The sequence below is a fragment of the Pagrus major genome, chromosome 4, assembly GCF_040436345.1.
Source record: "Pagrus major chromosome 4, Pma_NU_1.0".
In the NCBI taxonomy this organism is placed as follows: Eukaryota; Metazoa; Chordata; class Actinopteri; order Spariformes; family Sparidae; genus Pagrus; species Pagrus major.
The window spans coordinates 8,699,867-8,722,109 of NC_133218.1; the positions used below are offsets into that span (position 1 = coordinate 8,699,867).

A 22,243-nucleotide genomic window follows, 5' to 3' on the forward strand; every position below is an offset into this window, starting at 1 on the left:
GCAGGTGTGTCTACATTTTTCCAACTGCAGAGCCTCTGAGGGATGCTCATGTGTTTTTCTGTGATGTCAGAGCAGAGCACTCCTTATGGGATTATGGCTGTAAAAAAATAGACAGCAAGGATAGTGTTTTTCCCCCCCAAGTCGACCACATGGTATTTTTTTATGTAATTTGAGGCCCTTGACGTGAATTGAACACTAATAATTCTAACCTGTGTGTACTTATTCAGTCAGTGATGTCTAACCTTGAACAATCAACGTTACATTTTGTTGTGGAAACAAGTGATTTATGAGGCTGACCAGTAAAAATCTGCTGCTCAGCAATATTTGACTTTCAACCCAGGATAATAATTGATTATCATACATCTTGAAATCTTCAAGGCTCCTGGGATTACGAGCATGTGTCAAAGAGGAGCACATCAGCAGAGTCTGATGTGTGGCCATGAGTATGTGAAGGTAATGTATTTTAAGAGGATGCCTTGAGCTTTAGACGGGACAAATGCATCATGACAGCAAAGGGTGAGTGGAATTTGTGCGTGAGTGTGAGTGACAGGCAGAAAATGCTGCAAAGATTCACTTATTTAACGGTCCTCAGCTAAGAGGATCTGCACTATTTTTATGCATTTTGTTCAGTAATTTTCAAACAGATTTGATAATATTGAAATAAATATGCAACCCTCAACTACATCCTAAGATTCATTCAGCATTATGTGGATCATTCTTAAAGCATTCAGGCATGTTAATGTCTATCTCTGCAACGCCAAACCTTGCTCACTCTGTTTTCCATCACAGTGGGTCTTACCTCGTTGTGACATCTCCAGCCTCTGGGTGGTGCCATTTTCATCTCTCTTGGTTATAGTGATCAGAAAATGTCACACAGTGGGGTGAGTAAGCTCTCATTTAATTCAACAAAATGAAATAATACAACCAGTGGTTAAAATCATAAATGAGTCCCATATAGGCTACATGTCTGTCTCTTTAGGGAAACAGGTTGTGCTTGTTTTACACAGTCAGTTCATGGGGAAAATTACATTTACTCCTGGTTAGAGTGGGGACAGGGAGTGGGATGGTTGCTATTTTGATTCAGTCCAGGCCACACAGCTAAACGTTTTGTATTCCATAAACATCAGTCACTGCCCGAATGCCAACACGCTATAAAGCTCACAGAGCAGAAATAGACTTTTCTCAATTTCTTACCAAAATAAGACAGTCTCTTCATGTGCTCTTCCTGAGGAGAGACTGAATGGAGCATACCCTCTGTGTATGTGTGAGGTAACCATGAAAACTACATAATTATAGTAATATCACATCATTGTTATTGTCATCATATTTCTGTTCATCATCGACAACAGCAACTTCATCCTCATCATCATCAACACCACATGTCATGGATAAGCCACCTTCATAAAATCATCTGAGCAACATTTGTAAAAGATTAAAGAGTTAAAAGCCAAGCATCATCATGAGGCTGGATATATACTGGTTTTAACAGTACAGTACACTGACAAAAATAAAGACTCAAATTATTAGAAGACGCACTATATATCATATATCTGTGCATGGCAGGTGAATAAATGTAAAAACTCAGTCTAGGTTGTCTCTTTGTCTTTCTCTCTCTCTGTTTCTGAGTGGTTACCTGGTCTTCAAGGCTAGCAAATAGAGAGAAGTCTGGGTCTGCATGCGAGAACCCTTTCTGACACGTGTCTTATGAAAAGGAGAGTTTACGTGAGTGTAAGACTGGAGCAGAGACATGATGTCTCCACCCTCTCTTCACTCTACATCCTTCAGTATCCTGAAGAATAGAACCAATAGTTTCCTGTTTTTTCCCTCCTTTTGTTCCTTGATTCTTGTCTGCCAATTTCCCAAACCTGCAGATGAGACTTTGAGAGAAGACCTTTAAGTGTTACCCACGATACTTTTAATACTGCTCTGAAAGCAAAGGCAGAGGAGGGAAGAGAAGTGATCAATTAAACATTATTGTGATTCTACTGTCTTCTCTTCTTCCTTCTCTTCTTTTGATGAGTGAAATGCGAGCTCTTTCTGCATTCCCTTCCTCCTGTTCTTCCTCCCTTCACCATCTAGAAGTCCATGGACATGGAGCGCTGGTTTGGATCAACTATGTTGGTGCTGTTACGAGCGCTGTTGCCGCGGATACTGAGGGTTCCGCAGGCTCCTGCCATCCCACCACCGATTCCTCCAGCGATGCCACTAGGCCCTGCCATGCTCACTCCTCCCGACATTCCCATTCCCCCTGCCATTGCCATTCCTCCTGTTATCCCCACAGCTCCTCCAATCCCTCCTCCTGCAATCCCCGATGCTCCTCCTCCCATTGCTGCTCCACCTGTGGCTCCTCCTCCCACACTTCCTCCACCACGGCCATAGATCTCACATGGGATCTCCTCGGTGACGCGATCCTCAATAACCTGCTGGTCGCAGTCGTGAGTCTGTGAGTGCTGCTTGTAGCCGTAGCAGCTCTTCTTGTAGCTGGACGTGGAGTTGAAAGTCTTCATGGGTGGTGGCTTGGAGAAGTCGTTGTGGTAAGACAGCTCCATGGAGCTCAGGGTGGTGCGGCTGTGCTTCATACTGCCGCCACCAGTAGCCACTGAGGCTTGAGAGCCGCAGTGGTGCTCGTGGACGCAGCGGGACATGGTGGAGGAGCGTCGCAGCTTGTGGAAGCTGTCCAGCTCCTCAGACAGGTCGGCTAAATCTGAAGACATTTCCTTGTCACGCAGAGAAAAGAGCTCGTAGTGCGGAGGGTCAAAGACCTCTTGGAAGCCTGCCTTGTTGAAAACACCAGGCCGGCGGGCTACAACCTTAAATAGGAAAATAAAGGGATATTACAAACATCTGTGAACCAATCAGTATTTATTGATTTAGTAATGTTACCAGACCACCGTCAAGCACCCAAAACAGCTGCACAAGCTGTTTTTGAATAAAGAGTGGCTCCTGGGCATTGTGGGAAAACATAATCTCAAGTTGAAATAGCTGAGACAGGTTAATATAAAGTGGTTCAACCAAAAAGAAAGTCATTTCGAAACAAAACCTCTCCTCTGATGTACTGTATTACTTCTGACTTGTAATGTAATGGTGTAAAATCCATCTTGTCTGTCTGCAGCGCTACATGTGCCTCCATCTAGTCTGGAGTCCCACCATCACTTTCAATTATGTGTCTCTTCTTCTCTGGCTCGGTCTGCGTTCCGACTGAACAAAAGGTCAAACACAAAGGATGATTTACCTTTTTTCTTGGCTGCTTCATCTGGACCAGGATGGAGATGATGAGAAGAACGAGAACAATGCCTGATGAGACACCAATGACAGTGCCATGGGTCTTAGTGATCTGATGAAAAAGCCCCTTAGATCGCTTCTCTGGAGGGAGAAGGGGTGAAGAGAGGAAAAAATAAGAAAACTACAGAAAGTCATAAAAAAAAATATATATATATACAAAAAGAAAAAAATTGAGTACTCACCTCAAAACATGCAAAAGTAAACCCTAATCAACTATAATAAACTAATTTGGGAACAGTTGGCAGAAAGAAGATAATCACCTTTGCAGTGGTTTTCATCCCATGGGTAGACACAGTTCTGAACCCCATTGCACACCAGGGAGTTGTTAATACACATGTTGCTGTGGCAGAAGAATGTATTGCCTGAGCAGGGGGCTGCGGGGAAAAGACAATACACAGAGATAATGGAATTGAGAAAAAATAAAAGCAAGCCGGCTGTCGAACTGTGCTGGGAAAAAGATGAGTCCACTGTGAAAAGGACTGGAAGCTTTTTTGATGGTAATAACAATAAAACAATAATAACAATAAAGGATTGTCAATTTGGCTGTAGAAATCTGAAGAGGCGCGTAATAAAAAGTTACAATGTTTTATAATGTCTTGAAACACTAGAGGACTAATGGAGACAGTCCACATGAGGCCATACATCATCATTTCCTGCAGAGACAACATCAGGGGGTGATGAGGGGAGGAGATGGCAGCTTCACTGAGCTGCAGCCTTCATGTCAAGGGAGTTTGAGGAGCAGGAGACAGAGGGGAGCGGGAGGTTGGAAGGGTGAAGAGTTGGAAAAAATAGGAGCCGGCAGAGAGGACAAATATGAAAAAGATGAAAAGAAAGACAGGGGGTGGGGTGGTAGTAGAAATGGCTTCAGCCATCATAGGGGGCAAATGGCCAGACGTGTGCTGAGAGACACCCCACATTAAAGTGACTGTTAGCATTTCAAGGCTTTGAAGGCAGAGGCAGAGATGACTAGTAATTGATGCTGGCTGCTGGGCTCAGGAGATCGATGCGCCGCCCATCAGAAGGAAGAGCTGCGAGGCTGAGGGAAGATGCAGATGCCAGGCTTTTGATATAGATGATTTGGAGTGGCAGCCAAAAGCTAAGTGAAATCTGGCTTTCTTGTGTGGAGTGGGAGATGGGTGAAGTTGGTTGGAAAGCAGTGGCTAAAATATTTCTTATGTGTCATATGCTGTGATTTTATTTGTTATCAGGTTTGAGGAATTGTATAGCAGGCAGAAACAAAATTAACCATTGACATCAACAGTGTGTTTTAGTCAAGAGGTTATTTTTTGGCTTTGGTATATTGGAGGTCATACAAGAATCAAACAACAAAATCTATCTTAACTATCAATTGAGCCATCAGCCATCTTGATTAGTTTGAAAACATTCTCAAATTAGCACCAATATAAAGCAAATCAGTCCTGAATGACAACCAATATCTAACTCTTAACTCTGGCTCTCAAGTCCAACCCTTTGTTAGGTCTAACACACACAAAGAAAGAAAAACCTCCAAGACAAAAGAGAATATCTTTCTGAAACATTCTCTTGGTTAAATGAAGGGCAGTATACATTATAAGCATGTCTGACAGATGTACTTGGTAGTGTTCCACTATTTGTAACTATATTAACTGCATTTTGTGATCACATTATATTACAATTTTGCCATTTAAAAAGGTATTGACAACAAAAAAAAAATACTCATTTAGAGTTGTCCTTACCTTTTGACTATTTTATCTATATAGCTCAAAATAAGTAATCGCAAATTTTCCTCAAAGGGTATAGTTTATGTCACCTTCTATCCTTACACTCTCATTTCTAATAACATAGAAAACCTTTGACAAGGAGGAAAAGGGATACATCTCAGAGAGAGCACCAGAGGAGATGTACATCTTCAGGACTGACAGACATACAGTACAATAGAGGATGTGTGTGCAAAGCAGACCAAAATAACAGCAGTAAAATTATAATACAAAAATTCAGAATGACAATATCATGTAGATAGATTACAAACATGCTGAGTCACACGAATTCCTCTTGTGATTACATTGTTCAATACTGTAACAACGATATGACATGCTATCAATGAACAAATATCGATCTGTCTATATAGACTCCTCTCTCCTTCCTCAGCTGTCGTGCAAGCAAACCTGGCAGTCACCAAACTGACACAAATGTATCTAGGAGTAATTTACGGCTAGCTTGGCTTCATCTGATGGCCATATTGTGTGAACACAGGCCTATGTATCCAGAGCTAGATCTGGTAGGTCAAATGTTTGCATGCTGAGAATGAATCCTTGGTGTTTGTAAATTAAATTATTTTTCTTATTCATCGCGATTCATGGCAGCCTTTTGCAATGTGTTTATCGTGCATGTTCATATTGCAAAGCCGATGAAAATATGATTTATAAATCAGTAGCTTAAAATCACAATGCTCTGTCATTTTTCATCTTTATCAGTGAAAAAGAAAGCATTGCAACTCATGCAGACTAATCTTGCTCCCCACCATGAGTCTTTAAGCCCACAGTATCATATTCAACCTGTCTCTTCTGGCTTGCTTACTTCTCCAAACTGTCCTCTCTCAGCCCTTTCGACAAAGATTTTCCACCTCTTTTTTTTTTCCACACACAGGCTTTGGCAGCCTCCGCCACACTCTCTGACTCTTTATCACAGCTGAAACAGACTGTGGTGCGCTCCACCAGCTTCACCCCTGCTCCAAGGTCCGCTGTGATGAGGGCTCTGAGCCTCCACTCCCCTCTCCCTGCATGCTTCCTCTGCCCCGGGGTTAAATAAGTTTGACAAAGGGACATGTATATGTGTCTAAGGGTATGTATAAAATAGTGAATGTGTTGGAGTGTCCACCCTATCTATCTTCCAGTGAGTCTATGGACGGGGTCGCTCCCCTGACACTGTGATCACTTCCAAACCAATTATGTTTCTCCTGCCTTCAAAGTATAGCCCCACACAGGGTGTCAACAGCGCTTCACTCTCTTGCCCCCACCCTCTGTCCATACACGCACACACACAAGCACAAAATGCATGTCTGAATGTACTGTGTGTGTGTGTGTGTGTGTGTGTGTGTGACTTAGACGTTATGTGTCTGGTTTACATGACAGAGGGGGTTCTGTCGGGAGATTAGAGCACATTAAGGATGATCGAGTGCGAAAGGCAAAACTCATCTTGTTCTCTGAGTGACAAAGATTAATGGCTCCCCCCGACCTCCAAGCAAACTTCAGTCGCTGACTCTGACCAAATAAAGTTTGGGAGTTATTCAAGAGACTTCAGACTTCTCTGAGATGAACTGTGTGATCAGAATTAATGAGGATCCAAATGGTCTTAAGGACTTTCAGAGTAAAAAAAAAAAGAAAAACACCCTCGATGAATTTAAAAGGCCATTAAGTTCTGACTGCAATGGTTATGGGTTTTGCTGATGAAAACAACATTAGCATTCAACCAGGGTTTGGCAAGTGTGCAGGAGAATGTGGCAATTAATATTTCAGTCTATTCAGGCATTTAATGAAAATATTACGGTGTGCTAACAGAAAAACTGTTTCCTGAATGGCAATTCCAGCTACTTTATGTGCAACCTTTAACAGCATCTGTTTTTTGTCCTTCAGAAATGCTGAAGCTTAATATACAATTACTTCCATTAGATCCAATGACCCTACTCAGCTTTTCTTTTTCGCCAAAACAGATAAGTTCCTATTTGCCTGCTGTAAGTGAGTTATAATAAGCACAGTATCAGCTGTGACATGCATATCAATAAATTATTTGATGCAGTTATTTACAAATGCTGGAGTGAAAAATTGGTTTTCTCATATCTATGCTCAAAACATGGCACAGTGTAATTAGCTTTCCTTGCTGAAATGGCACTTTAGTGTCTGTTAGTGACTACTGATGCAGGCTGAATGCAGGACCTCATAAATTACGATGTTTTGTGTCAGTGTCAGTGTGCTGGCGGATAATGTTGTTAAAGTAAATTAATGACATATGGTGCTTTTCGTCATAGTCAGTAACATATTGTTACACAGACCATAAACTGGAATGGAGTCTTTCAGTGATCTCCATACTTCCAAACACTTTCAACAAGGGCGATCTGATCTATCTCTGTCAACGAATGTTTTTGAATAAATATAAAGCAGAACTGTAATATATTAACCTGGGCCATATTCTTCATGATGATCAATGCTGAACATAATGCAGGCCAAAAAAATACACACGTAATTCAAAATTAATTTGTTTTACACCAAATAAGCACTCAAGAAATGTTGCTCTTTCTGCTCTTGTTGTATTAAGAGAAGACGGAGCTATCAAGGTCCACTAAAAGGGAACAGTTCAAGTTCTTAACAATAATATTGTCAAACCTATTGAGGAATGGCTTGGATGAAATAGATATCTCCAAGGCCAGATGTATGCTTGACACAAATCAACTGAAATAATGGAAAAATAATGAAAAACAGGGTCCGGGCTGAATTATGATGTCAAGAAGACTGAAACTTACGGTCAACAAATGAGGTGAAGAGCATGCGGAACCGGCTGAGTCGGCTCTTCTCATCGGCCCACATTCGGACAACTCCCACACCGTTATCCAGCATCACATCGTTGGCCACGGTGCTACAGAACTTGGCCTTTAGGTTTTCGATGGCGCTGCTGCCATCGTACACGGCCACAAAGTTCTTCTTGCACTCATTAGAGTGTTCCATCTGGTACTCCATGAAGCGCAGGTAGATCTGCAGATACACAGGATAAAAAAATCTATTTTGAGGTCTCAGCAATATACTCAAGAAAAATTGGCATTACATCAGCAAAACAGATACATCTAAAAGGACTCAGACAAAAATAATGAATAGAACAGAAAAGATTAGAGAAGAACCCGATGATAGACTGGTGACCTGCCCACCTTTTCACCAGAGCATGCTGGGATAGGAACAGGATAAACAGTTTAGAAGATGGATAGATGCATTGATGGTGAATAGAATCAAATAATAAAGTGATATAATCCAAATTGTGATGCAAGCATGCATCATTCTTACACTGACAACAGGCTCCTTAGAAAAGTCAGTCTTTGAATATATCTGTCAAAGTGCTGCCTGCTGTCTCCCTCACCCTCCTCTGTTCTCCAAAACATGCCTCAATTCAGAGAACACCTCAGGGACTGGAGGCTAGTGAGCTGAATCAGACATTTTGACTTGCCATAGTAGAAGAGTACAGGTGTTTAATAACATTAATTACTTACTATCTCGCACGTGCAAGATACAGTAAGTCGCACACGCGAGATACATATAGATGAACGCATCTATATGAAATGGACTAAAAGAGTGGTCATGCACTTACGAAAAAGAAGTTTATTCAAGTGTGCTATTAGTATACTTCTTTTAAACTAAAAAATAAGAAAGTATGCTTTCAGTATACTTTTTATGTACTAATCATATACTTGGCTTATCTTATATAAGTATACAGAAAAGTCTAAGTATATTTGGCCTATACTTGTACTTAATCTTTTGATCAAGATATACTTAAGAAAAGTATAATTAAGTATTCTTGCCTTATATAGAAAGTTTAAGTATACTTGGCTTGTAGTTGTGCTTACTCTTATGATAGAGTAGTCTATTTAATACTTTTGCACGCATATTGGCTTCTTTGAGGTAGTTACTCCAGCATGTTTTACATACTATCTTATAACTTGCATGTTAAAGTTTATAGTAACACATCAGCTTTGGGGTGGAATAGCTGAGAGTAAATAGTACACAAATGGAACTGAAACTGATCTTATATGTACACAGTGTTATTAACCCACACAGAAACAGATAAACATTTGCCTGATGTTATTGACAATTCTTCCAAGGTGTGAGACTATTGTAACAGACTTGATTCATACTGGCTGCTATTATAAGCCATTACCAGAATATGAATTCATTTATATTTAAATCTCATCACAAAACATCAAGTCTCTCATCTCATCACAAAAGGAGCAAGTCTCTTTATGTTATACATAAATCATTGGCTACAACACGACTCATGACCGCTCTTTTAGTCCATTTCATATAGATGCGTTCATCTATATGTATCTCGCGCGTGCAAGATAGTAAGTTGCGTGCGCAAGTAAAAAAAAAACCACATCCATGTTACCTCCAGGGCTCCGTAAAAAGCCAAATTAGTGAGTGTTTTTTTTCTAGTGTGAAAGGAGTATTACAGAGCCTGTTGTTGGCACCTGTCCACTAGAGGACCTCAGTGAGTTTTTCGCCTCCGTAAATCACATGAATGCCACTGGGACCAGGCACCTGCCTGTACAGCAGCTTCTCATTTGCTTAAGCATACATTAGTATCAAGTTTCAACCTGCAAAGTAATGAGAAAAATAAATGTCTTTGTATTGTGTGAATAAGTCAAATCAGCAGAAATTATGCTGTAAGATTTTGGTCACAGGGGGACAACAACTTGTTTGAAACTTCAGCAGATTAGGCACACAAGCACCTGTAACCACACAGCAGCTAAGTAGCTGCTTTCATACTGACTCTGAGTTTGCTGCTCTGTTCCTTCTGCTTCGCTGAGCTAATATCTGGTTAGGCAACTCAGTGCAGCTGCTAAATTCAGATCATCTTCCCTGCTGCCTCACACTGCACATGTCGGACCAATGACATGACTGTGGAGACTAATCGGTGTGTGTTTGTGCGAGAGAGAGGTTGGGTAGTGCATGCGTGAGTCATGCATGAATGTTTACATTTGAATGCATAAAATATGACTTTGTCTACATGAGTGTATAATGTGTGTGGGTAATTGCTTACAGTACTGTATGTGACAGTGTATTATGTAATTTGTGTCAGCAATGTGTGCATCTGCTGTTTTATACTTAATTAGATGTGCATTAATTTGTGTGTGCATGTGAGTGTATTGTGGCCAGTGAGTAGCATAGGAGCATGCTGATGACTCATTTAGTCATAAGGGAGAAGCAGAGCAGCAATGAATCAAGGCTAGCCAGGCTATGGTTGTAATTTCAATGGGATTTTGGATATCCACTCATAAATATCAGAATTTATGAGACGATCGCTGGGCTTTCACTCTTGGCTTGAAAATGTACTCATGAGTCTCCAGGGCTGTATTTTATGAATACAATTTGTCTGCATTGCTTTCCCCCATGCTGCCTTCTCTATGTATTTACACTAGTCATACCAGTTATGTCTTAAATTACAATCACAGTACAGTCAAGACCACTGGAGAAATTGTTCTCACTTACTGGAGCACACGATGCTACTACATACAGTACATTCATACAGAATATTCAAATCAGGAAAAGCTCTGACTGACTTGTATAGATATACATTTGCTTGGAAGCTTGTTACTTAAATTTCTTTCTTTGCAGCAGGTAAGAACATTATACCAATGACAAGCAGATGATGTAAGGAGATGCTTTGACAGAGATCCATGGAACCAAGGGCTTTTGCTTTGAGTGAGTGACAAATCCATTATAGAAATAGAAAGTCTTTATTGTCTCACAACAGTAAACAAACATCTAGGTAGTAAATAGTAGATTACCAGAATACAACTAGTAATCTAGAATAAGAATGATAAAAAATAAATACAATGCAATATGGATTAAATATATGTATTACTGCACCAGAATAGTTGCAATACTTTGAAAGTAGTTGCTGCACAAGGATATCTGAAATTGCACAGGAGTAAATGTAACAATGCTTTAAAAAGGATGTATATAGCACAGAACTGAGGTATTTAGTGGATTTAATGTTATATTGCAAAATACGAATGCAATATCCTAAATTATGCAGAATTTGTACAGACTTAACATTTGGTACTATTAAAAAAAAAATGTCATTAACACTGATGTTTAGATAGAAAACTAAAACTCAAGGTGCCAATTCCAGAGCAACTCTATTGACAGAAAGGTCGAACGCACTGAACAGAATAATGATACACACAACTATTTAGTAATTTAGAGCTGTTTCTTCTCTTTTTTAACCTTAGAACATCATTATTTCTCCATTGTTTTCTTTTTAATGAGTGACTATTCATATCTATTCTGGGATGGAGTGATGGGATGTGTCACCAGTGGGATTAGTGTTTGTATCACTTGTCCCAAAAAAAGCAACTCCATGCAATGTTTCTCCATTTAAACTGATTACAATAATCAGTACAATAAAAACAAAACATTCAGGCTTTGTCTGAAATAAGCATGCTGTGTCAACAGAGCCAAAGAGCTTTTAGAATTCACTCAGAAGGATGCTCAACAAAATGTTTCAGTGTCCTCAAGGGTAGTGAACATAATTGAGAGCAGTGTTGTTGATAATTGGTGGAGCTACAAATAACCCTACGAGAGATGAATAAAAGTCCTTGAATACTTTGATATGTCATGAGAGCTCAGGATGTCTGTATATTTTAGATCATAACTACTTTATGTTAAGCTCTGCATTTGTCAAATGTTTTAAAATGGCTGTGAGTACAAGCCAACCAAACAGGAACATAGACAAGATCCTAATTCATACCTATTTTAAATCATGAATGAAAGAATTCTGAAAGTACCAACATGGTTTGAAGGTTAGGACAGAAGCAACACTAATATGGTCCCTTGTACTGACCTTGGACTGAGGAGGAGCCCTGATAGTCCAGATACAGTCCAGAGCATCACCGGGCTTCACTCTCTCTTCCTCCTCCACCTGACTGGAGCGAATAATCCCATCCCATCCACCAATTTCAAACTGACAGTCTGTAGAGAAACAGGAAATGTATAGAAGAGGGAAGAAGAAAGGGAAAGGGAAAGGTGGAAAGTGAGGGTGAATGACAGGTAAGGTGAGAAATTGGTCAGGGAGGGAGAAGAAAGAGCAGAAGATAGAGAGGGAAAAGAGTAGGATGAGAATAGGAGCAAGACAGAGAGACAGACAAAGGATTTTATTTAAAGAAGGAAAAGAATTAAAGGTGAAATTGAAGCAAGCACGACAGATTAGGATAGAGGACAATAACAAGACAGAGGAACAAAGGCAGAAAGACAGGCAGGAAAGAGCAGGATAGGTGTGTGTTCCTCCATGTGTTTAAATTTGTGCATGTTTGTGAATGAACATCCTTCCACTTTATGTACAATTGTGTGCTTGTCAAGGTACATTTGTGCGTTCAGCATTAACGTCAGAGGCAGAGATAGCCTCTGGTAAGCTCCTGAGCACAGAGGAGCTCTTCAAAAGGGATCGAACACAAGCCAGCGAAATACTGAGGAGCTTACCTGGGATGGGGTTTAGCAGTCCGCCCACGTGCAGATGGAAATCAGGGTCTGAAATGATAAGATTTGGAGACACATTACTCTCAATCCACACAGCAGAAATAGGTAAGCAGAGAACACAAGATAAGATCCCATTAAGGCAGGCCAGATAAAGCAGAAAGGGGTCTGTTTGAAGCCAATATCTGTTGCCTGATGGGAGACTGATTTCAGGGAATATTGGGTTTAGACTCAGGAAGCTCTGATGATGAACGTGTGTCTGCTGAAGTGGAAGAGACGTGAAAAATAAAAGGCTGTGATGTTTGACCCCCATGAGACCCCATGTGCAACCTGTCATCTTTTACTGCTAATCAACACCAACAAGATGGGCAATGCAGAAAAAAATTATTGTGTTTTAGGGATGAATGGTATCTTTTCTGTCACACTGAGGTCAGAGTCGCCTTCATGTTTTGGTGGATTTTATCAAAGCAAACTAACCAAATCCAGTTCTCTACACATCTTACCAAAAGCATCTGATGTTTCCAGAAAATAGCTCAAAGAGTCTGACGGTGTATTGAGGAGTTGCATTCATTGCAAATATACAGTTTGTGGTGTCCCTACCTGCAATGAAGGTGTACTTGATGCGGAAGCCAAGACCTTCCAGCTCCTCATCGCTGGTGAACTTGATCCACATGAAACGTCCTGTTGATGTAACCAGGCCCGGGTTCTTTCCCCCACAGAAGCGGTCAATAAGTGGAGAGAACCCAAATGGCCCATCACGGATTTCGATGTGATCGAAGCGGCACTCAAATGATGGCTCAATGTAATAGTTCTTATCAAAAGCCAGCTGAATCCTTTGTCTGGGGAGAGCTGTGGTGAACAGGGGAGTGGAGGAGAGAAAGGAAACAAAAGGGGTAAATCCATGAAAGGAATCAAATTAAATCTTGCCTTTTCAGGACTACAGAAAATCTGGATGGCATTCGAAAGCATAAATAAAAAGTTGAGTCAAATATGAGTAAATCTGGATTTTAAAGTTGAGCACTTTGGATGTTACTTCTAACCCCTCAGCTGACAGCACAGAGAGTAAACTTATCAGAAAGTTGGCTCAAACTTAGAGTGGGTGAAGCCTAATGTAGGTAACTAAAGCCCCTTTTAGTCAGGGAATAGGTGACATTCCTGCCTTATCATCTGTTAATGTGGCTTTCTGGCATACAGGCTTTCACTGTATTTAAACGTTCCTGACAGCTTTAATCAGACATGACAGGACATTTTTAGAGAAAGCCACAATGATCAAGTGATATTTAGCACCTGGTGCACAAGAGGGAGTGACATCACTGCTGAAAAATAGGATTGGCTTGAAAACTATGACTATAAAGGCAGAAGAGTTTTCTGTCCTCTCACAGGCTGCATCATTGATGAATTTTGAGATGTTTATTTTCATATAAGTTGTAACTCTGTATTGATGACTGATGGAGAGGTTGAATGCTCTTTTACTCCAATACTTATTTTGGCACCTTTTGAATCTACAGCTCAAATTCAACTAAACATCCATGATTGAGTGGCATGCTGGATAAACCCTATGAAATACTTTATCTGCCTAAACTTCCTTTGAAGATTCTGCCTTGATGCTTTACCAAAACAGAGCAAAAAACAATTACACTGATTAAAAAACATGTTTAACCTAATTACTTCACCCAGACTTATATGCTGAGAAATGCAAATGCTTTGATTATTCTTTACAATTGTGGCAAACAGTGTTATAAGCCGATTTCTGCATCTCTGAACTATGTATGCATAACGCATGAGAGATCAGAACATGCAAAAACCATCAGTTTCTTTGTTAAACCATAAGGACAAAGGTTCACATATGCACGTATGCATCACACAGCTGCATGCATAATGCACACTGATGTATATAAGCATACACAGACAGAGATACAGTCTGACATGTTGGCATTGTTGTCTCTGAGTCAGTGAATCCAGAACATTGCAGTCACAGCATGAATTGTACTTCACATTTTCATGTCAGAGTAGCTATATCTACCAGCTTACACTGAGTGGACAGAGCTCTTTATTAACATTATCCCTCACACACAGAGAAAGTGTTTCACAAGGGCAGTTCAAGGCTGCCTTAGGAGATGAATCAGACTAAATAAAGATGCTGAGGATGGGAGGTGGGGCTCTGAATCATCTCCAGCAGAGAAGCCAAGCATGCACCATTGGAGAAAAAGGAGCAAGGTCAAGGGTGGTACATGTATATAGTGTGTACAGTGTGAAATAAACTAACACATGATTGTTGTTTCTCTGCGTGAATTTGTGTCTGTTTCTGTCTTTGAATCTGATCCTGATGTTCTTCCTTTCTGCTTGAGTAACTGACGTATATGCCTGCACTTCCTGCTATCTGTGTGTTCATTTACTGGTGTGTTGAGTCTCATTCTCTCTATAACTTTCTATCTCCCACACGCACACGCACATACACAAAAGACACAGCTTGATACAGAAAGAAGAGAAAGTATAATCATTCGATCTATTAAGCTGATGAACGGGGGGACATGACATAATCAATGAGCCTCACTAACCACAAATTATAATTACAAAGCTATCTGATTACCACTTATGCCAAACGTGAGCATGTCTCTGTCTGAGGGGAAGAATAAAAGGGCTCAACGCTGGAGCTCGCTTGTGAATATGACGAAGGCCACTCAAGACCAAATAATAGCAAATGATAGGGTCCATCTGTCGCTTCTCAGACACACTGCGATGTACTTCTGCACACACCAGTAGGCTGCCTGTGATGGACTCATGGCTTATTCATCAACAATAGTTCTGGGCTTGATTTGTCCACAGGGGGAGCCCTTGAGCCATGTGTAAATCTGTTCCCCACCACAGTGAGAAAAGAATCAAGCACACATCTCATCTGCATGAAAGGTTGTAAGACTTCACGGTCAAAAAGTTAATCAATTATCTATATATAAGAAAAAAAATATCAACCAATATTGCAAAGCTCATGTTCTTTAACTGCTAATGATGCCTTTCATTATGTCTCCTGTGCAGCAGGCCACCAAATCACTGATGGATGTGATGTTTCTGGTAAACACTCAAGCGTTGACAAGGACGATTGCAATTCAGTGAAATGCCACCAAAGCTCAGTTGTGTAGCAGATGTTCATCTCTTTTATGTTTCATTCAATAGCGGCATCTTCTGGCGCACCATGCCAATAGAGATGAACACAGCACTACTCTGATTAGGCCAGAAGTCAGGGGCTACCCACAATGCACCACTCTCCATCATTTTCAGAGGGTTATATCTGTGGGGTGAAACAAACTCAGGATGGCTCATTCGGAAAATGTCAGGCTGATTGCCCGCCAGCAAAGGAACAGAAAATCGGATAGGGGCATGGTTATATAAAAACAATGTCAGTCAGGCTAATGACATTCACTGAAGGAGGCAATATGCAGAGAGGCGGGAAACTGTGTCAGCTGTTGTGATTAAAAATGCTACTCAGATGGGAAAGGACCCTGCCTTACCTTCCAGGATGTAAACACACTCTTTGTTTGGTGGGTAGGTGTTGGGGTAGTTCGGTGATGTGAACACCCCACCATTGATGTTGCGGACCCACGTGCCACAGTCGTTCTGGTTGGGGCTTTGGCCGCCATGCTCGCTTGGGGAATCTTAAAGGAGAAAGGGAGAGAACAGACGAACAGATGGGTTATTGAGTCGGGGGATCAATGAAGGAATGATTGGATGTCAGAGAGAGTGGAAGAAGGGTTGGTGTGTGAAAAGGAAAAAGCAGGCAGAGAAAAGAGGAAAGTAAGACAGGACAGGAGTTTGAAAAAGAACCCCTTTGTCCGATGACAGAGATAATTCCTCCTTCTTTCAGACAGCTTCAATATGGATGAATCACCTTTAATGGAACAGAAGAGCATTTGAGCTCCAACTTACCTTTAGTTCTCTGTGCCAGAGCGAAACCCTCTTCTATTAGAAAGAAGAGTATCCACGCTGAAAAACACAGATATTACACATTAGTCACAGGTGACATGATTCTACATTTACATCCTCATGCTCAACAACGAAGAAATGGAAATCACTAAATAGCCCCAGAATAAATGTGTGGGATCAGCTGCAATATTGATTTCACCTGACCTTGATGAATAGAGATTAAAAAACATAGATCAATACTATTTTTAAGTAAATATCTGATTAAATTTTAAAAATGAACACAGAGAGAGGAGTAGTGCCATGACAGAAAAGATAATCATATGATTTATATCAGTATAGGCATGTCTTAATACTGTGTGTGTCTTCAGGATATAATGGAGAAGAAAAATGACTTTACTTATCCCCGTGGGGAAATTCAATAATCATATCATTGTGAATACAGAGTGTTCATGAAAGGGCAATGCTGAAAAAGTATTGCAGAGGCATTTGGTGATGAATCATCTTGTATAAGATAGAGCTCCGAGACTGAACAAGATGCTGAGAATTAGACAATAGTAGTTGCTTAAGTGAGCATTTATAACTTCAAGCTCAGTGGGGACAGATGGGTTGCCATACCTACATATATCACATAGTAACAGTGATATTCAGCATTACTTCTACTCAAGAATAATGAAGAAAATGCGAACCCTAAGACAGCATCTTCTTTTTAATAATGGAGACCATTTATGAATTGTTATTCATTTATTTATTTCTGAGAAAAGTGCCAATCCAATACGTACTCCAAACTATTTTTGTTATAGCTCTATTGACAAAGAAGACTGGAAGGAAATGAGAGAGAGGAGATGACATGCAGCAAAGAGCCACATGTCGGATTCGAACCCTGAGTTGCTGTGGCAAGGACAGTTCCTGAAGTGCATGCTTTACCAACTGAACTACGAGGGCACCCTAACAATCTCACTATTATTGATTAATCAGCCTATTATCTTCTTGATTAATTGTCAGTCTATAACATGTCAGAGAATAGTAAAAAATCAAAACTTTCTTCCAAAAAAGTCCCAAATAAAAAACAATTGAGAAGCTGGAACCAACAAATTAATAAAAAAAAGAAAAAAAAAAAAAATCAATAAATTCATTGTTTCAGCTCTTAACTGAATAGACCTTAAACTTAGGGCAGTGGCCTAATTCTAAGGAATCTTGCAGAAGACCAAATGTAGCAGTAGATTAACTTAATGAAAAGTATGATAAAATGCTGTGCTAGTACTAATTTGGTTGTAGAAACATGCTGATATATACTGTGTGGGAAAAGAATCATAGCCTAATATAATAGCTTCTGGAAAATAACACATGTAAGTTGCTGGAGAACCTCTACCTGCAAAGACACTTGCATTAGTTGTAGGTTATTGACAGCTGACACAATTTCCACCTGTAGTGGCACCAGAGTGAAGACATGCAGAAGTAGCTCTATTTGTAGTAGCAGATGTGGCAGGATTATTGGAGGTGGCATAGCATTAGACGTCGCAGAACAGTAGCTGTGAAGTGGGAATGGACTAGCAGTAATCATAGGAGCAGCAGTAGTGGCAGGAGCAGCAAGTAGTACTTCATTAAAGCTAGTTTTAAACCGTCAACTCACATCCAAACTTTGAGACTCTAACCTACTAATCTGCATCCTCTAGGCACCAGAAACATAACGCATTAGTAGAAAAAACAGGATTACCCACTCCGAGGCTTACAGCGCTGATGAGGAGACAGGCATTTGAGCAGAGCACGGCTACAGACAATAGGTGAAATATGTTTTATTACAATGATATCTGCACTGAGGCCGAGCATGTTACAGCTTCTGACACTGCCTTGCTCTGATAAGCCGCTGTAGACCTGATCCCCACTGAGTTCGTAATAGGTTGGCCCGCTCACATCGAATTAGAGAGCGAGCGTGTGCCTGACACGTTGCGTAATGGCACCCACGAAAAGGAGGGATAAAGAGAGGGGGAGAGAGAGAAGGAGAGAGGGTGGGTCTAATGAAGAAGAATGCATGGTTAACATAAGCAGTGAACACAGCCGCACCGATGAGCATGCATGTTTGAATGGACTCATTTTGAAATGCACACATACACGCACAGACAAGGCCCCGAGGCTCCTCATGACTTCTATCTCCATTATTTTGCAATAAAGTATCATAGATCGGAATAAGTACAACCAAAGGCACATTTAGAGAGCAGACCACCCAAATCACAGAAAGATGCTGCAGGCTCTCACTCAGTCATAAAAATCTTATCAATAGCAGGAACACTGTAAACTACTGATGCCCTCAACAAAGCTGGGAATCTTTTCTACTTCCTTTCAAGGGCTCTTGGCTTAGAACATAAACAAAACAGACTCTGTAAGAAACATACTGAAACATACATACATAAGAAACATACTGTTTCTTACAGAGTCTTAGCAACCTCTCACCTTGGTTAACATGTAAGAGTTTTAAACTAAAGAGCTACCTTGAGCTGCCATGGCAGAAATGTGCCTCAAGCATATACATAATTAAATTAAGTTATTAGACAAACGCTGCATATTTCATGCAGGCATTTGTAAACACTTTTGTAACATTATAAATAAATCACAAGCCAAACAGAGTTACAGCCATTGTCACTTTAACACCAAGAGGACGACTTGTGAATGCGTAGACAAAATGAGTGATGAAGAGAAACATCCACACTTATCATGGCTGCGTTTTGCCTGCTCTTCAAGGGTCAACCTACAGCCTGTGCAGGTTCGGGTCATTCATGTGAGGCTCCTGAAGTGGAAGTTCCTCAAAGAAATACTTCCAACATTTTGAAGGCGTCGTCATAATTGTATCTGACCTCTGTTCAGTTTAAAGAACGAGGGGACAAAATACATCGGGTTCAACTCCGCGATTCTAGGTCATGTCATATCATTTTTACATCACTTTTCACTTTGGCTTACAAGCCAAGTTAAGGCTGGAATCTGTTTTGTTTTTTGTCTCGAAACTGAGTAAGCAAAAAAAAGAAGCTACCACAGAGCTCTACCTCTGCTGCTCCCTGTCCGAATACAGAACTATGGCTTTAATTAGGTCTAGCCTAAGGTAGGGACCATGATGGAAATTAGCCTCCAAGCTACAAATATGCTACCAGACAATAGACCTTTGTAAATAAGTTAGCTAACACTTGAATAATAGGTAAATAGGTCTACCACAAAAAATAGAGCCTCATAGGCTAATTGTGCCTGTTTGTTTAAAGCTAAAAAGGCCATTTTGGTAGTGTGAAGTTGATATCCTCAAAAGGCAAACCTGTAGCCACTTAAGAGCTAATTAAAGGAGGCTATATATTAATTAGTCTAAATAAAAGACCTATTAACAATTAAATCTGCAGGTAATTAGTAGCTAATGCTGTACTAGCACACAATTTACAAATATTTACCTATTTAACCGTGTAGCTACCGCCACAAGCCGCCTGCACCGACATCACCGTCGCTTCCCTGAACTCATCAAGAGCAGCCGTGTGCTGCGGCGCGCGCCTCAGGTGTTGATCGCGCGAGACGGTAGCTGGAGCGGGAGTCACTTGAGCAGCGGCAGCAGCAGCACGCGCACAGGCTGCGCGTGTGCAGGACAGCGGACGTCAGTGTCTGCCTCTGAACTTGGAGACCTCTCTTTAACACGGAGCAGAAACAGCGCGTTGTCGGAGGAGCTCAGGTGTAAGAAGTGTGAAGACGTGTGAGCTCCTGTCTGTTTCATGCGCCAGAATGACCTGATATTATTTAAAATAAAATAAGATAATACAAATGAAGGAATATTTGTCACCAAAACCTCCAAACGCGCTTTTTTGCAGCCACATTCTTGGAGACAATATAATATTTAAGACACACTACATGTTTTTATATCAGGGGGATAAATTGAGATGGTGAAACGACTGACTATGGAGAACACTTAATGCCCCCTGATGGGTTTTTTCGCCCCTGTATGGATTTCAAATAGTCTTTGACCTTTGCTGTCCATTATAATCACGAATCCTAATAAGGTTGCGCTCACGTATGCTGCTGTGGACATGTAGACACACCTCGCAGTGCCTAAATTGGCTACTGGCAGGAAAATCTCTGGTTTTGGTCTCTTTTCAGGCGTCATTACGCTCAAATACTCAAGGAGAATTACAGTAAAATAATTCATCCTTTACATTTGATGATAGGCTCAAAAGAGGATTAATGAGACGTTTTGGTAGCCATTTAGTGTTCGGCAATTATTTTATTTTATTTATTTATTTATTTAACATTGTCAGGGCTCTCTGGTCGGTTCAAACCAACCAAACCTGACCAAACTCGGGAGAAGGTGTCTGGCTTTTGCTGAATCTTACAAAATGGGAAGCAGACCAACAGATGTGGGAACTTGAATCGGTCCATTAGCCTATAAATCAGTGGTTAATGGCGATGTCGATCGGCGATGTGGGCAATAAAAAAAGCATGATTTTGCCATAAACAGTCGCAAGATGGCAAGTTGATGTAGAAGAGAAATGATCAAGACAGAAATAGCGATGTGGCAGTTTGCGTTTATTTACTCCTGTCCAAGAGAAAGAGAACAGAAATGCATCAATTCTAATAAAAACATTTTATTTTGTACTGAAGCTGATCTATCGTGAGATATTTATAAATGAATGGCACCCTAATTGCTCTGGATGTGTTGAAATCCAAAGCACCTGCAAATTAAAGTAAAAAGAAAATGTATAAAAGGTGAATACATTTCATCCAAGCGTGAACTAAACTGTCGGTTGGACCTTGACGCACATCACGGACGCAACTCACCTCTGTGCATTTCTCCTCTCACGGTGTGATTCCAAACCCAAAAGCACCTTTTCTAAAAACGCCCTCCTATTCTGTCCATTTTAGGGCTCCGCGAGGCTCTTCACAAAATCCAACTTTTCTCTGACAGCAACAGTAAATCCATTACGCAGAGGCACGCTCCAAGAAGGGCAGCTCTTCTTCAGACGGCGACCCCGCTGCGTTTGACAGGAAGATGAACACTGCTGCGAGCCCTTCAGCCAGGCATCGTGTCTGTAAATAACAGCTTCCAGACGGAACTACTGCGGAGGTGACATGTGAAGGATGGACTGATCCAGGGGGGCTGACGCGCTCTAGGTATCCAAAAGACGCATATGGATGGATGACGGATAGAGAGAGACAGAGAGGGAGAGAAAGAGAGAGAGAGATGGAGGAAAAGTACGGAGGAGAGTCCGGCTCCGTCTGCTCTGCTCTTCGTCCGTATCTGAAGTAAGAGACGCTCTTGAACCAGGCTCATTTAAGCCGTGGGCGCTGCTTACATCAATGAGTGGCTTGTCACGAGCATGTTCAAGCTAGACGCATTGGATATGTCACTTTCCGGTCACTTCCTTCAAAATAAAACATAACCGGCGAACTTGTTGCAAGCAGGGATACAATAAGCCGAAAGAATTCAGTTCAGATAAGAGTTATTATATTTTTACAAGCGGGATTTATTATGTATATATGCCTCGTTTATATTTCTGGGGAAACGAGGACATGTTTCATATGAGGATATGAGTTTAATGCAGAAAGAGAAAGCTGTAGAGCCAATTTATGCAAACCCATCTGTTCGCATTTAGGACAAAATGCAGAATAACACACATTTGACTTCTGAAGTGCAACTCGCCCCGTTTTGTGATATAGACAAGGCTTCTGAATGCTTACAATATTGTTATTGATTTTGCAATTTTGATTAGCCTTAACATTAAGATCTGTAAGTGCTGCTTGATAATGATTAAGCAAATTAAAAATCTAAAGAAATCAGTCTTTGTTCTGCTTGTATGGTTTTGAAGTTTTAG

The 22,243-nt window shown here is 40.7% G+C and overlaps 1 protein-coding gene across 1 annotated transcript; it reads right to left on the bottom strand.

The window, feature by feature from the left end:
• Positions 1-881: 881 nt before the first annotated feature.
• Positions 882-21,676, bottom strand: neto2a (neuropilin (NRP) and tolloid (TLL)-like 2a). The gene is made up of 10 exons (XM_073463787.1): positions 21,210-21,676; positions 16,416-16,472; positions 16,001-16,144; positions 13,095-13,343; positions 12,501-12,548; positions 11,866-11,993; positions 7,778-8,006; positions 3,543-3,656; positions 3,233-3,363; positions 882-2,810 (listed from the first exon to the last, which is right to left on the bottom strand). Exons 1-10 carry the CDS (start codon positions 21,217-21,219, stop codon positions 2,076-2,078), a joined length of 1,845 nt encoding a protein of 614 aa, XP_073319888.1. The 5' UTR covers positions 21,220-21,676; the 3' UTR covers positions 882-2,075.
• Positions 21,677-22,243: the final 567 nt, after the last annotated feature.